This window comes from Prunus persica, chromosome G1 (genome assembly GCF_000346465.2).
Source record: "Prunus persica cultivar Lovell chromosome G1, Prunus_persica_NCBIv2, whole genome shotgun sequence".
Lineage (NCBI taxonomy): Eukaryota > Viridiplantae > Streptophyta > Magnoliopsida > Rosales > Rosaceae > Prunus > Prunus persica.
In genome coordinates this window covers 39,979,867-39,997,340 of record NC_034009.1, presented here as the reverse complement: position 1 = coordinate 39,997,340, position 17,474 = coordinate 39,979,867, and the positions used below count along the sequence as shown (strand labels likewise).

Here is a 17,474-nt window from a genome sequence, read left to right as displayed (position 1 = left end):
GGGGGGGGGGGGGGTTGGGGAAGGGGGCTGAGTTTCAAACAACATAGATTTGAAGTTGGGTGTTAAGGTTGGTCGGAGATCAAGAGAGGGAGGGTTGTGATGGTGGTAGAGTTCGGATCTAGGGCAAGATGTTGCGACGAGTTCGATGTTCTTTGTCATTGAATCTACACCAATAAAAAAAAATATAAACTAAAAAATTTAATTTGAAAAAAATAAAAGACAAAAGCAACAGAGAGATTAAGCTAAAGAGTATATGAAGATAGTTGTGGGAGCAAAAATTAAGGCCCACATAACAAGCCACTTCCCTTGAACCCTAAATTTATGGAGTGGAGTGAATCAAATAACATGATATCCACTACCATTGAGCATGGAGATAAATAAGGATATGGGACTTGGAGTCCAAGGGTTCAACGGCTATAAAAGGCTAACTAATCCCCCAGCATAGGGGGAGGGAGTTACAATTGATTCTATTGCGGTATTCATGAACGAACACTGACTTGAGCATCAGAGTGTTTTCTTGCAGGTACCCCCCTCCTCACTCAATGGTGATAATTGAAGATGGTGTTCGGCTTCTCAACATGGAAATAAAAAATTACTTGTTGGAGGATCTGAAATTTCATGCTCCAACAGTTGGCGCCGTCTGTGGAAACCGTACAAAAAGTCATAATTAGAAGCCATGGATACACTCTTGCCTTAGGAGCTACAATGGGGGCATGAATTAAATCCCCCAACAGAGAAGAATTCTATACTCTCTTTTATCATTTCACGACTATAAATTTTTATCACAGTGCATCTTCTTGCCATAAAAACAATATGAATTGGACTATACCAATCACGCATGGCTCCAAAATCTCACAAAAGAATTTTCGTGAAAAGAGCCTTCAATTTTCAGAGGTTAGTATCCAATTTTTATTGGGATGTATGCAACCGTTTGTGACAAAACGGTTGAATTAGGGGCACGAATGGGGGCATGAATTTTTGCCCCAAATAGAGAAGAATTTCTACCCCATGCTTTTGGTAGTTTCGTGACCTAGCAGCATCAAGTACGCAGTCATGTTATGTAGTTGAAGAAGTCATAACACTGAATTATGAATTTGGAATTGGGCAAAAAACCAATTTCTATGGGGGCACGAGCCGAACTGCAAACAGATAAGTTTTCTATTGTCACTTTCAGGATCCACGAATTATAGCATGGAACATCCTTACATCTTTTATCAATGCATATATTCATGCCTCAAGGATGTATGATCAGAAGCTTTTAAATTGATTATATATACATCTGACACATGCCAAGGTATTTTACTTATTTCTCTTGCATTTGGGAGATGAGAACAGTTGCATGTATGGCTCTCTAAAATGCCTGAATTTGAATGTAGTCATATGCTGCTCAATATCTAGATACTACTAAGCCTGCGTATTCTGATTTTTGTTGACGAAATTAACATTATTATCTTGTGGTTAGAATTTGGCAGCTTGTTAACCTCTTGACTACATTTGCGTGGTGGAGGCAGCTACTGCACCACTCAAGATAAGCCATAAGCCTATTTCTATATGGTGGCAATTTATGAAGCCCAACTAACGACAAAATCAACATAAACAGAGGATAAACAAGAGCCACAATGTCTAGTTAGTAAACACATGCATTCTAAACCAATGGGGGGCATGCCAATACTCAACTCATGCTTGTGACTGAAAGTCAAATTCAAGTGGTTGAAGACCACGATTGTGAAAGAAATTCAAGCTCATGTGGCTGAAAGCCATAGTCGTGACTGAAAGTTAAATACATAGTTGAAGACTATACGGCCGAAGCCCAAACTCGAACTCGTGATCGAAGCTCATATTCATGGTCGAAGACCATACTCATGGCTAAAGGCCGAATTCGTGATCAAAGATAATATAAGTCAAGTCTCCACATAAAATTCTACACATAATGAATTCCCACAAAGAATATTTTCTCTCTATACACCCGAGACACGTGTCCAGCGAGAGAAAAGGGGGCAGACATGGGAGCAAAAATTAAGGCCCACATAACAAGCCACTTCCCATGAACCCTAAATTTATGGAGTGGAGTGAATCAAATAACATGATATCCACTACCATTGAGCATGGAGATAAATAAGGATATGGGACTTAGAGTCCAAGGGTTCAATGGCTACAAAAGGCTAACTAATCCCCCAGCATAGGGGGAGGGAGTTACGATTGATTCTATTGCGGTATTCATGAACGAACACTGACTTGAGGGTCGGAGTGTTTTCTTGCAGGTACCCCCCTCCTCACTCAATGGTGATAATCGAAGATGGTGTTCGGCTTCTCAACATGGAAATAAAAAATTACTTGTTGGAGGATCTGAAATTTCATGCTCCAACAATAGTGTTATATGCTGGGTGGAAGATCAATGAGAAGATGGCTAAGATGGTTGTTGGGTTGTATATTGAACTTGGGATGGTGGTCCTATGACTCTGAAGCCAGTGAGCTCCTAAAAGGCCTCGTGCTAGATGGAGGCGGGCATATAAATATAAGGCACATCACCCCCTCTTTGTTGGTCGATGTGAGATGTTACAATCCACCCCTCTCAAGGGCCCGACGTCTTTGTCGGCATACTGGCACCACATGGCAGTGTGGCTCTGATACCAAATTGTCACATCCCAGGATCGGCTCCGCCGTAGCACAATATTGGCTGCTTTGAGCCCCCTTCTCTGCCCTCACAGTTTTGTTTTTGAGAACTCACGAGCAACTTCCTAATGAGTCACCTATCCTAGGATTGCTTTAGCGCCAACTCGCTTAACTTCGGAGTTCCCATGACTCCGAAGCTAGTGAGCTCCCAAAAGCCCAGTACTAGATGGAGGCGAGCATATACATATAAGACACATCACCTCCTCTCCATTGATCGATGTGAGATGTTACACTTGAGATAAATATATACATCACAAACTTAAACCTCATGAAAAATGGCGTAAAAATCTGGTCTGTTTTCACCTTAGGTCTACATATAACATGCACAGATTTTTTTCCCCAAAAAATAAAACAAACAAACATTTTCGAAATTTGTACATTTTGATTGAAAGAATATGAATTTCTGTTCTTCACTACTTGGTGTACAATTCCCTTGCAATAAGATGTTATCGATATGAAAATCTTTTTGAGAGAGAGAGAGAGAGAGAGAGAGAGAGAGAGAGAGAGAGAGAGAGAGAGAGAGAGAGAGAGAGAGGAGAATAGGGACTAATCCCTGTGCAATTGGATTGTATGATTGCAATGTGTGGATCTTCTCATCCCATCTATTGTATGAGTTCGCATTTTGTGATGAATGTTTTCTAATTTTTTGTCGGAGCATCTTGAAATGTCAATTATGATTGAAACATTTGTTGATTATGGTGTCTAGAATCATCACCATCCTCGTCGCTTACAATCAGAACAACACATAATGGGGAGGAAGAAAGTGGAAGAAAGCAGCAATGAAGCTTCTTTTGACATAGAAAACCAAGCAACTTCCATGGAAAATCAGTTGACAAACTTGCGTGCCCTGTCCCCTGCCTGCTGTATCTACAGGGTGCCTGAGCGACTACAGAACGTAAAACTAAAGGCCTACACACCACAAGTAGTTAAATAGGCCCACTTCACCATGGCAGCAAAAACTTAGAAGCCATGGAAGATCACAAACTCAGGTACCTAAAATGTTTTCTTGATCGGACTAAAGTAGTAGGATTGAAGGATTATTTAGAGAAAATAAAGGAGAGAGAAGGTGATCTCCGTCATTATTATGAAGACACTAAGAAGTTTAACATTGCTGCTTTTGTGAATATCATTCTAGTTGATGCCGCCTTTGTCATTGAGCTATTGTTGAGGAATAAATCCGAAGAAAAATTTCAGGAAGAAAAATTGCAGGATGATAATGCTTGGATATTTAAAAAACCATGGTGCTACAAAATATATTGCCTGACATGCTTATGCTCGAAAATCAGCTGCCATTTTTCATTCTCGAGGATCTTTACAATCTCACAGGTGCTCAGACTGGGGAGCCTTCAATAATTGAACTCTCTTACAGGTTCTTCCAACAGGCACTGCGTTTAGAAAACTTGGAGAACTCACCAGCCTTCCGTAAGTCTTTTATGCCTCCTGATCCTAAAAAACCTTTACATTTTGTTGATTTTATTAGAACTTTACATCTGCCAAAAGAAAAGAAAAATGGAGGGCTCCAAGGTACACCCAGCATGACAAAACTACACCAGGCCGGAGTTAAGTTTAACGTGGGATCAAGCAAGAACTTATTCGATATACAGTTCAAGAAAAACACCTTGGAAATTCCAAAAAATTGAAATACATGATTACACAGAGCTTACACATAGAAATCTCATTGCCTTTGAACAATGCCATTGCGTGGATAAATACATAAGCGATTATGTTTTCATCCTGGATAAATTTGTAAACACTCCAAAGGATGTAGAGTTGCTTGTTGAGAATAGAATTGTTGTAAACACGCTAGGTGACAACAATAAGGTTTCCATTATGATTAACAAGCTTTGCAGTAAAGTTGCTCCGAACCACGAAAACTACTATTTTGGTGATCTTGCTGGCAAACTAAACGAGTACTGCAAGAAGACCACGAACAGATGGAAGGCAAATTTGAGACAAAAGTATTTCAACACACCTTGGGCAGCTATTTCTCTCTTTGCAGCTGTTATTCTTCTGATACTCACTGTCATACAAACAGTGTGCTCTATTATCTCTGTTATTGATCAAGTATTAGCAGTAAGTCTCTCTGTAGCCATTTTCTCCCTATCTTGTTTTTTGTTTTGTTTTCAAGTATGTAAAAGAGTGGATCTGGGCTAGATTCATGTTGGTGTGTGTTGTAGAAGAAGTTTGTAACCCTGTTGCTAATAAGGTCTGTACTATTATTATTATTATTTCCCTTATTCCCTCTAAAGTGAAATTTAGTGAGAAACCCAAAAGAAACAAGCCGCTTTCAAAAACACCCAAAGTAATTTCAAAATGGCACAAAAGCCCCTTATCTTAAATATCTAAGACATGCAAGTCCTAGGTCTCTCTCCTCCGCAAAAGACGAAAGCAACATGTGAAGTCCTTGTCCTTTTTCCAGCAGCAGCACAGTAACAGTAACAGCAGCACAGTAACAGTGTCCTTGTCCTTATTTCTTTAGTGAATATTTAAATATTTTACTGATTTAAAAAAAAAAAAAAAAAAAGAGTGATGGCTTGTGCCTATGAAAATTACTTAGAAGTACGCTCCACAGAGCCAAAATAAATAAACTAGGGAAGTGGAGGTTCTTTTGTTTGTATATAAATGAGCGATTCAAACTCTCAGTGCGAAGGGAGTTACCCCTGATACATTTGTTAAAAATTATATATTTGGTCTTACATCAAACAAATATATTTATTAGGATCTCTCCTGCTTCTTTAATCTCAAATATTTATTAGGATCTAATAAATAAAAAATTTCACCAAAAACTAAATACCCAAACCACAATCACATTCGCACGCCTCTCTCTCTCTCTCTCTCTCCTCTTTAATCTCAAATATTTATTAAGGTCTAATAAGGACTCTTTTCAGTTTATTCTTCTTCATGCACAGCATATACGCAACCATGAATTCATCTTCAGTATAGTTCTTTTATGTCAAAGCAATTTCTCATATCTGAATACAATATTGCCTCATCAAAATGTTGGAGCGCACACAAGATATTTCCTCCAACTCTTAGTGCATATCTTTGGTATGTTACTTTCATCTGAGATTTTTTTATCTTTGTTGTAGCTCTTCCTGTAGACAATTAGGATTGCAATTTTTTTTATATATTTATAAATACGATGTTATATGAAAGTTTATACGATGTTAGGATTGCTGAATTATTGGGCCATTAAGAATTCTTATGTTAAAAAATAATTCGTAGTGCCATTAATGATTGTCTTTTAACATAAGAATTAAATTTTAAAATCAATATGAAAGTTTATTCAATTATATTTCATCTTGCATTAATATTTTGATGCAGAGATAATCATATTCTTCATTTTCATATATATCTTATTAACATATGTACAATATTTTTCTAAGTTGCATCGTTAAGAATGATAAATATGTTCAATAGGTAGAGGAGATAATTCAAGTGGAGAATGGTGAAACAAGTACTCCAAAAAAGAAAGTGACACAATTAAAAGCACCATATACAGGGATGGTATTTGACAGAATGGAAGAAGCAAGAAACTATTATGAAGAGTATGGCCGGCAAGAGGGATTCTGGATTAGAACTTGATCTTCCTCCAAGACAAGAAGGCGTTTAGATGAGGTAACGAGTAGATAATTTGTTTGTGCACATGAAGGAAAATATGTGCCCAAAAATACATCACAGAAGGCTTCAGAAGAGAATGATGAGAGAGACATAAGTGAGATTGAGAATATGAAGAGAACGGGTAAAAATTGTTATACGGTGAAATGTGGATGCAAAGCAAGTATGAGAATTAAGCTTGATAGATGGTCAAACAAATGGAAAGTTTCAAGTTTCCAAGACTCTCACAATCACAAGCTAGTTACACCGGAAAGAAGAATAAAAATGAAGTCAAATAGGGTTATGCCGAAAACAGCTAAAATTCTGACTGAAACATTTCATGAAGAAAATTTGCCAATTGCATATTGGTTTTAACAATAGAGATTGTTATAACCACTTGAGAAATGTCCGGCATAGACAACTGGATGGAGGTGATGCACAACCAGTCCTTACTTACTTTAGGAAGAAGCAAGCTAAGAATCCTCAATTTTTTTTTTATGCCATTCAATGTGATGAAAACGGAAGGGCAGCTAATTTCTTTTGGGTGGATGCTTGATCATGCATGGCGTACCACTTTTTGGAGATGTAGTCACATTTGACACAACCTATAGGACAAACAAGTATGATATGCCATTTGCACCATTCACAGGAGTAAACCACCATTTGCAATCAATACAATTTGGATGTGCACTTTTACAAGATGAGACAGAAGTGACATTTTGTGGTTGTTTGAGACATGGCTTGAAGCAATGGGAGGACGTCATCTAGTTTCCATTATTACTGACCAAGACTTGGCAACGAAAGGAGCAATTGTCAAGATTTTTCCTAACACTCGCCATCGGTTATGCCTCTGGCATATTAAGAAGAAGTTTGTAGAAAAATTGTCACATGTGTACTTCACGAAGTCCAAATTCAAAATTCAGATGAAGAAATGTATTCTGTCAACATACAAGATAGAGGAATTTGAAGAAAAGTGGAAGGAATTGATGAAAGAATGTGAATTGGCTAATGATGACTGGTTGAATAGTTTATATGATATATGTTCTTCTTGGGTTCCTATTTATAATTGTGACATATTGTAACATCCCACATCGATCAATAGAGAGGGGGTGATGTGCTTTATATGTATATGCCCGGCCCCATCTTGCACAAGGCCTTTTGAGAGCTCACTGGATTCGGAGTCATGGGAACTCCGAAGTTAAGCGAGTTGGGGCTAGAGCAATCCTAGGATGGGTGACCCACTAGGAAGTTGCTCGTGAGTTCCCAGAAATAAAGCCGTGAGGGCAGAGAGGAGGGGCCCAAAACGGATAATATCGTGCTACGGCATAGCCGATCCCGGGATGTGACAATTTGGTATTAGAGCTGCTCTGCTGTGTGGTGCGAGTGTGCTGAAGAGGACGTCGAGCCACTAACGGGGGTGAAGTGTAACATCCCACATCAACCAACGGAGATAGAGTGATATGCTTTATACGTACATGCCGCCTCCATCTAGCATGAGACCTTTTGGAAGCTCACTAGCTTCAGAGTCATGGAAACTCTAAAGTTAAGCGAGTTTGGGCTAGAGAAATCCTAATTTATGCTTATATTCCAGTGCTAACATCTGTCCCTGTTTCAAATGCAAGAACTCAGACTTCTTCACATTCTTGTAAGAATGCGGGTAGAACTGATCGAAGAATACCCTCTGAAACTCTTCCCAAGTAAGGGAACAGGGTTAGCATACCGTCTGCGGACTGTCTTCCACCAGTGATAAGCACGATATTGTCACATTCTGGGATCGGCTCCGCCGTAGCACGATATTGTCAGCTTTAGGCCTCCGCCCTCACGGTTTTGTTTCTGGGAACTCACGAGCAACTTCCAAGTGGGTCACCCATCTTGGGATTGCTCTAGCCCCAACTCGCTTAACTTCGGAGTTCCCATGACTTCGAACCCAGTGAGCTCCCAAAAGGCCTCGTGCTAGATAGAGACGGGCATGTACATATAAGGCACATCACCCCCTTTCCGTTGGTCGATGTGGGATGTTACACTTAGTTGGCACGGGTATATGCATGCAACTTTTTACCTAATTAGATTTCTCCCAACGCAATTTCGTCAGCAGAGGTGAGTTTCGTCGAGAGAGGTCTAATTCGGCAAATATTGCCGGTATAAACTTGTGCCGACGAAATTTTGTCGAGAGAGGTTGTTTTGGTTTATTTTATTTTATTTTTATCTTTAAATTTTAAAAATATAAAATATGTTCCTTTACTTTTGTTTTTTGGCCAACTTCTTTAATTTAATAAGTAATACCTTAGCCGTTTTTAATTACTTTAATTAGTAATTATGTTTTAATTATTATTTCTTTAGTGAATATTTAAATATTTTACTGATTTAAAATTTAGATGTATTGAACTCATAATTCATTAGATACTTTTTATGAATGTCAACTAAGTATCATAAGTAAATTGCTCCCGGTTGTTCAATGTCCACTACCACTATTTAAGTAATAAATTTAAAAAAGATTATGGTAAACCTATAAAAAAAATTTAAACTAAAAATAGAAATTTTTTTACGAACAGGATCGAGAATCATCTTTCGAGGAATGGTCCACAGAGTCAAAAGAAATAAACTAGGGAAGTGGAGGTTCTTCTGTTTGTATATAAATAAGCTATTCAAACTCTCAGTGCGAAGGGAATTACCCCTGATACATTTGTTAAAAATTATATATTTAGTCTTACATCAAACAAATAATTTGAATACCACCACCACTCACACAAACGAACTATAAGAAAACAATAGGCACAACATTGGTTGAATCGATCTCTAAAATACTTTAACATTAAGTTAAGTAACAGAGACAACAGAGCAGGCAGACAGCATGATAGTGAGTATGAGAAGAACAACAGCTGCAATGACATCCATATGTAGTGAAACCTGGTTTTCACTGTTCATGTTATGCTTAACCTGGCTTTACCTTTCTAAGGCTTGGCATGTTGTATTAATTAGGGGAGACTTTGGAAAAGCCCAAAGGAGAGAGAAAATTTTTAAAAGAAGCCAAAATAGACAAAATTGCCCTTATTTTTTTTTTTGATTTCCTAAGGAATCCTTTACATTTGCATGTCTTTGGTTTGAAAGTTGAGAGGTTTTTCTGTCTTTTTTGAAAAAGCTTTGGCTTTTTCCAAAAGTGAAAGTTTTTTTATGGGTAAAACCTAAATTTACTTATTATAAATTAGTGGGTTCGTAGCTCTCCCAAGGGTATAAAAAGGAGAAGTCCATAGATAGCCAGGGCATGTTTGTGAATGCTTCTAGAATAGCTCAAAGTGCTTTTTTAACAACCAAAAGCGCTTATGACAGTATTTGGCTTAAACCTTTAGAAGCGCTTTCTAAATAAGCTAGCACTCCCAATTGTTTTACCAGGAGGCACTTGGATTTCTTATGAAGATTTCAACATTTTTATAATAGAAGCGCTTATGCAACCCCGGTTTAATTGGTTCAAATAATAATAAAAGCAGAAAAGCAACGTTTTCTTTTTCCTCTCTACTTTTTCTTTCAGAACCTGCAAAAGAAATGTTAGTTGATCAGTTCTTCACCGTCAAGCTTGGCTTAGTGAAATAAAGCACTTCATTGAGTTCTACTTAAATTAACTGGGTTTTTTTTTTTTTGGTTGCTATAGAGTGTAAAAATTAGAAGCTCCCAGAGCTATAATTTGTGTACATTCATTATCAAACATTTCAAATTATTTGTAAAAATTTTTTTTTGAAACTTTTTTGGGGGTTATGGAGATTCCAAGGGGTGGATATGGACTGTGTGATTGGCCCCACTTTACCATCAAGCTTGGCTAAAGGACTAAATTGATTTCTACTTAAATCAACTGTGTTTGTTTAGTGTAAAAAAATAAAATAAATTAGAAGCTCCCAAAACTATAATTTTTCTGGTTTGCTTGCGCTGCCCAACCTTTGTGGTCGGGAGACTCTACTAAACCCGAGGGTAGGGGATGTGGTGTGACTTCACCCACCAATGCCAAGGTGAAGAGCTGAAGACCACTAATGCCTCACCAGAGAAGGTTTTCATAGCAATCAATTAAAGTATCGAATCTACATTTAAAAATATTGTGAACTTTTTGCAATCTTTTGGTGCGGGTGGACTGCGTAAATGTATCGAATCTACATTTATGTATGGGTCTGCAAGAAAAGAATTCTATCCTTTTCTTCATGCTAATTAATTATACACTCGAAAAGGCTATAGGTCCTTGTGCATATAGTTGGAAAAATAATAAATCAATTATGAATTCTTTGTTTTGGTTCGAAATCAACTATGAATGGAGTTGGACGCTTATAAAGCTCAAGAAAAGGAGGAAAATATATGTATATTTTGGTCGGAGGCAAAGGTCCAGTCATCTACCGTCCAGGACATACAGTATGGTAATAGGGTGACACATGCCCACATGCGACGCACGCTAGCATATTTCGTAAGCGTAATTATATGGCTTCTAAGTTTATGATAGTTATGTGGCAATTTTAGATCCAATTGTATGCACCTAAAATACAAAAATAAAATCATAGACAATACACTTTTTTTCAGTTATATTTCGAATATGCATTGCTTTTTTTGAAGATCAAAAATTGTTTTTCATGTGTATAAAATAGGGGCTTCACTTAGGGTATAAAATAGGGGCTTCACTTAGGGTATAAAATATGTGTATAAAATAGTTTTTGCACAAAACCTCCATTGACAAAGGATGTCTTAGATTAAAGACTAGTATCTACCGACATGAGATTTTCAATGATTTGTTACATTGGAGTACCCAACATAACAGCTCTCGGATTAACAATAAAGTTATAAAATTTGAACAGTTTCATACCGAACAAGCATGGAGAAACAAATAAAACAACCACATTGCTTCCATCACTCTACATGCACAGCTCACTTTCACTAACAGAGGCTATATTTTCTACATATACACTAACTTTTTCTTTCTCCAGCTCTCTTGCACCTCTAGGCTGGTGACAAACCCAGCTCGTGTCATGCGGAGGACCAAAAGGAAATGACAAGGGGAAAACGGCTAAGAGGAGACTTACTCTCAACGCTTAGAAGGCAGAGCAGAGATAACAGAGCACACTGTTTGTATAAAAGTGAGTATGAGGAGAAAAATAGCCGCAGCAATTGAAATAGTTGCCCAAGGTGTGTTGCAATAGTTTTGTCTCAAGTTCGCCTGCCATTTGTGCCAAGACGTTCTGCAGTACTTGTTGAGGTCTGCACAAAGAATAGCAAAATAGAAGTCATTAGGGTCCACTATGACCCCATCCGCAAGGTTGTTAATCAGAGTAGACCCTTCACTACTGTCACCGAGACTATTTTCGACGATTCCATGCTTAACAAGCAACTCCACATCCTTTGCGGTGTTCACAAAGCGATCCATGATGACAACATAATCGTTTATGTAATTCTCCATGCAATGGCATTGTTCAAAAGCGAGGAGGTTTCTGATTGTAAGCTCTGTCTCATCACTTATTGCTAATTTTGGAATTTTTAGAATCCCATTAGCGAATTTTATGTTGAATAAGTTTTTGGGTGATCCCACCCTAAACTTGACTCCTGCTCTGTGTAACTCTGTGATGCTGGGTGTGTTTAGAGTTTCAAGTCGCCCTTTAGCATGTGGTTTCAATGGTAGAGGTAGATGCAAATTTCTACAAAAATCTACAAAGTGTTCAACTTTAGAAGCACATAATTTCTCCATATTGCCATCTGTTCCCTCTATATGCATTAGATTTTTGAAGAAATTGTGGCAAAGGTTGAGTATCGAAAGCCTTTCAATATTGTTATTGTTAGAAGAGACTTCGATTTTGTCGGGGTCAAAAAGTTCCTCAAGAATGAAGAAGGGCAGCTGATTTTCAAGCAACCGCATGTCAGGCCATACATCCTGCAACATATATGGTTTGTTAAATATGCAGTCATTTTCATCCTGCAATTCATCGAAACGATACCTCAACAAGACCTCAATGATGAAGGCGGCATCCACCAGAATGATTCTCACAAATTCATCACTGCTAACCTGAATGGTTTCTGCATAACAACTGCGCAGTTTTGCTTCTTGGTCTTTTACTTTCTGTACATAATCCGCTAGGCTTACCCTGGTCCGACGTATATAATCTTGTAAGTACCTCTTTTTGTGATCTTCCATGGCTTTTAGGCCTTCCTTGCCATGATGAAGTGGGCCTATAGAGACTACCTGAGGTGTGTAGGCCTTTTCACTCACACGCCGTAGTCGTTCAGGAACTCTATAAATGCAACACAGAGAGGAGAGGGGAGACAAGCCATCCAATTCCTCGCCCATTGAAGTTACTAATGGAATGCAGGGGTTTTCAATATCATGTGGAGCTTGATCGCTTCCTTCCATTTTCCGCTGATGTGTTTGTTGTTGTCAATCGTAATGGATGATAATGAAATGATAGTCACTGACACAACAATAAACAAATTTTCAAGATGGTTGAGAAAATTAATACAAACATTGCAACTATAAGACCAAACACACAAAGACTTTTGATCCTTGTAACTCTTACATACCACACTAGTGCCTTAAGAATTTGATTTGAATGCACCAAATTCATTCAAAACTCTTCTGGTCAACTCTGTTTCTTGTAATTATTCTTGGAAGATTCTAATGCAGTTTTGATTGAAAAATTCCTACTAATCATGTGAATCAGTACGAAAGTTTAATTCACATTAACATAGAGACACCATTTTTTTTATTTGTTCGAAAGGAAAAGAATTGAAAGTCTTGAATGAATTATTACATTTATAAAAATAAAAAATAAAAAATAAAAAAAAAATCTTTTTCGTGTTCTGCATTATTGGAGATTCTAATAAAACAAATTCTTTGTGTAATGATATCAGATAGTAGATTATGCTTCCAGTCAAAACATAGACAAACCAAAATCCCATTACAAGAGAAGAAAATTATATACGACATTTACATAACCTTTTGCTCAATTCCAATTTCCAACTAAAATGAAACACAAGACACTTAAAAAGCTTCAAGAAATTGGATGTGCAAGCAAACATAGAAAAATAAAGAAAGACAGAGAAAGGAGTTTGGGCATTGAAAACATACCTGCTATGGATTGAAACCCAAGTTTTTTTTTTTTTTTTTGGCAGTTGGTAGATGAGTAGCTAGAAAAGCTCAATGCAGATAGCTTGCTCTTCTGCTAGATTTCAGTATAAGAACTAGTGAATCTGGTTTGGAAGTCAGGTCAACTCCTCATGTAGCTTCCTTGCCTTTGCTTTGACATGTCTATGCGCGTCCTGGGGAAGTTTGAATAATCCATTGCAGGTCCCACGACAACTAAAAATCAACATTTTGTACAAGGGTTTGTCGACTATAAGTAAAATCTGCTTTTGTGTTTCGGTGAAGTTTCTGTGTCCTTTGTGCGGAGTGTGCAATGCTTATTCCATGAAAATGTTCCGGAAAAAATTAGGTTGTTTCTTACTAGATTTAAAATGCTCTTAAGAAGAAAAAAAAAAGCCAACAGGGTCTAGTGGAGTGAAAAAGGGTTTTGATTTGTAGACCAGAGAGGTATCAGGTTCAAACCCCCATGACATTAGTTGTGTGTGTGAGAAACCCCTCCCTATCGCTTGTACTAAAAAAATATAAAATAATAAAGGGAGACTTTGGAAAAGCCCAAAGGAGAGAGAAAATTTTTAAAACAAGCAAAAATGGACAAAATTGCCCTTATTTATTTTTTGATTTCCTAAGAAATCCTTTACATTTGCATGTCTTTGGTTTGAAAGTTAAGAGGTTATTCTGTCTTTTTTCAAAAAGCTTTGGCTTTTTCCAAAAATGAAAATTTTTTTATGGGTAAAACCTAAATTTACTAATAATAAATACATAAAATTCTTAACGGATTTGATGATGAAAAATATCAAACTCTCTTTATATGCTTTTTCCTTCGACTTGAGCCGTTTAGTCTTGGACTCTTCCCACATCATGTTGGGCTTGTCTTCTTCTTGAGGATGCCAAGCGGTTTCTAGGCCCAGGAATGCTTTGAGTTAGTTTTTGTGTTTATGGGCCTTGGGATCCAACTTAACCACAAAAAGAATAAAGATTTGATCACCACCATGGAGAAATTAATCATAAAACAAATTAATTTTTACAGAGATTGGTGGACATTGGAAGTTTTTTTTTCTCTCTTTTTTCATTACTAAAAAATTTATAGCACAGAAATAAATAATATTTCATCAGAAACAATCTGGATAGGAAGAACCTGCAGTTTGAATTCATTCACTGTGAAAATTTGGACAAACAATAGAAATATTACATTCATCATCTGGACTTGAGTTCACAGGCTTTCCTCGGATCCCTTTACTTGATGAGGACCTGAAATACTACTAGTTTCCCGAAAGTGTTCCTGCTAGAACCATGTGAGTGAATAAATAAATAATAAAAACAGAGATGAGTCTACATATTATTGTCAGAAGAGAAAGCGGCAAAGCAGGGACTTACCCTTTAATGGTTAAGTAGCAGAGATAACAGAGCACACCGTTTGTCTGAGAGTGTGTGTGAGGAGAACAACAGCGGCAATGACAGAAATAGATGCCCAAGGTGTGTTGAAATAATTTTGTCTCAAATTTGCCTTCCATTTGTTCCAGGACGATCTGCAGAAGTTGTTCCGCTCTTCACAAAGAGTCGCGTAACAGAATCTATCGACAAAGAAAAGAGCCTCAGAGGCAAGTTTGGTAATCATAGATGACACCACGCTGGTGGTACCCGCAGTTTGAAAAATTCCAAACTCAACAAGCAACTCCACACCCTTTGGAGTGTTCGCAAAACGACCCATGATGCTAACATAATCGTTTAAGTAGTTGTCTTCCATGCAATGGCTTTGTTCAAAGGCAAGGACATTTCCCAGGGTCCGCAGTTTGTCACCAGTTATCATTATTTTAGGAATTATGAGAGTTCCACTTGCAAATTGTATGTCGACTAAGTTTTTGCTTGATCCTACCTTAATTTTGACTCCAGCCTGGTGCATCTCTTTGATGCTAGGTATGTTCAAGGTTTTGAGCTCCCCTGCATCTCTTAATTCTGATTCCAATGGTAGATAGAAAATTCTTATAAGATCAACAAAGTGTTGCACATTAATAGAACTAGAAGAAGATGATATTCTGTTCCATTTGTCTCCTTTACCCTCCAAATTCAATATTCCAGCTGTGAAGAAATTCTTTGAAATATTAATTATTGAAAGCCTCTCATGATCATGAGTACTGTAATAATTCCTAAAAGAGTCGGTTATTATGTATGTGTGATAAAGATCCTCAAGAACAAAGAATGGGAGCTGATTTTCAAGCAACCACATGTCAGGCTGTACATACCTGAACATCCACGGATTGTTTAACAAACGGTCTCCTTCATGTCCAGATTCTTTCAGATAGAACCTCAATAAGAACTCAGTAGTGAAGGCAGCATCCACTAGAATGATTTTTACAAATTCATCAATGCTAAATTTGATGGGTTCTGCATAACAACTTCTCAGTCTTGCTTCTTGGTCCCTTATTTTCTTGATATAGTCTTTCAAGCTTATCTTAGTCCGACACATAAAATCTCGTAGGTACCTCTTTTCAGCTCTTCCATGGCTTCTAAACCTTCCTTGCCATGATGAGGTGGACCTATGGAGATGACTTGAGGTGTGTAGTCCTTTTCCTCCAGACGTCGTATGTCATTGGGAACTCTGTAGATACAACACGAAGAGGACAAGGCAGGCAAGCTATCTAACTCCTCCCTCAATGAAGTTTCTAATGGAACGTATGGCATGTTAATTGTGTCATTTGGACCAGCATGATTGCATTCTTCCATTTTCCTGTTGATGTGCTATGCTGAGCAAAACCATAGTGACGGCACGAAAGGACACCCCTAAGAAAATCGATAGGGTATAAGATACAAAGAACCCCCTCAACTTTGACCAGTGTGTCAACCTACTCCTCGATCAAAACATACCATGAAACACAAGCGACTTAAACCTTCAGGCAAATGGACATGTGGAAACATATATATCAATTTATAGAACAATACATTAATCTAGAAGAAATATTATGAAAATGAAAAGAAAAAAAAGTAGAAAGAGAGAAGTGAAGGAATTCGCACCTGCTAAGCTATGTATGCAAGGACCAAGTTTGTTTTGCCTTTGGCTAATGACTAGAAAAGCTCACTTGCAGTTGCAGATTGCTTTCTCCGGCTGTAGATGTGACATAAATTCTCTCTGAATAATTGCATAATGATCAGGTCAACTCATAGATTCCTTGCCTTTTTCTTTTCTTCTTCCTCACATTGGGCTTGTCTTCTTCTTGAGGATTGTATAGGCCCAGGGAATGCTTTGAGTTTGAGGTAGTTTTTGCATTTTGGGCCTTGGAAGTTGAGACCCAACTTCACAAAAAGAAAAAAGAGTTGCCAAAAAGCAAATTTGAAGGACAAACGTAGAAATTGTTAGAGATTGAAAGTTTTTATCATTTTTTTCTTCAAGTCTCTCCTCCACTCATTAATACAGATTATATAAAATTTGGATTTGATCAACTAAAGTGGTTTTACTTTCTCTGTCAGTGTTTGATGACTTAATTTTGTTTTTCACTTGATCTTATATATATTAAGTTTTATTTTTCCTTCATATTCATCACCTTCCTGTTGCATAAGTATTTCAATCTTAATGGGTTTCCATCTACCACTCATCTTTGCTCTTCTCAGTGTAAGTTTTTTTTTAGTACAAGATTAGAAGGGAGGTGTAACATCCCACATTGATTAACGAAGAGGGGGTGCTGTGTCTTATATGTACATGCCCGCCTCTATCTAACACGAGGCCTTTTGGGAACTGACTAGTTTTGGAGTCATGGGAACTCCGAAATTAAGTGAGTTGGGGCTAGAGTAATTCCAAGATTGATGACCTACTAGAAAGTTGCTTGTGAGTTCCCAGAAATAAAATTGTGAAGGTAGAGAGAGAGGCCCAAAGCGGACAGACAATATCGTGCTACAGCGGAGCCGATCCTGGGATGTGACGATTGATTAGTTGACAAGACCTGCCTCGAATTCCTCGGAACCCAGAACATATCCTGTGGAAAATTTGACATCACCACGATGTCGGGCCCAGTCACTAAAACTATAGCCTCCTTTCCCAAAAAGGAATAAGGGCACGCGATTTTCGGTTCTAGGGGCCTCAAGCCCATTACTCAATATAATCAACCTAATATCA

The 17,474-nt window shown here is 37.7% G+C and overlaps 1 protein-coding gene and 2 pseudogenes across 3 annotated transcripts; 1 reads left to right on the top strand and 2 right to left on the bottom strand.

Annotated features, from left to right (window-relative positions):
* LOC18793438 lies at positions 3,162 to 5,093 on the top strand (annotated as a pseudogene).
* LOC18792738 (UPF0481 protein At3g47200) lies at positions 11,020 to 13,859 on the bottom strand. Of its 2 annotated transcripts, XM_020561089.1 has the most exons (3): positions 13,355 to 13,859; positions 12,296 to 12,698; positions 11,020 to 12,163 (listed from the first exon to the last, which is right to left on the bottom strand). In XM_020561089.1, the coding sequence occupies exons 2-3, from the start codon at positions 12,638 to 12,640 to the stop codon at positions 11,324 to 11,326; spliced, it is 1,185 nt and encodes a 394-aa protein (XP_020416678.1). In that variant the 5' UTR covers positions 12,641 to 12,698; positions 13,355 to 13,859; the 3' UTR covers positions 11,020 to 11,323. The 2 variants fall into 2 exon arrangements, with proteins under 2 accessions (XP_020416678.1, XP_007226756.2); XM_007226694.2 differs by having other exon boundaries at positions 11,020 to 12,698.
* On the bottom strand, positions 14,417 to 16,467 carry LOC18792100 (annotated as a pseudogene). The gene is made up of 3 exons (XR_002269757.1): positions 16,379 to 16,467; positions 14,744 to 16,254; positions 14,417 to 14,648 (listed from the first exon to the last, which is right to left on the bottom strand). The product of XR_002269757.1 is annotated as a UPF0481 protein At3g47200 (transcript).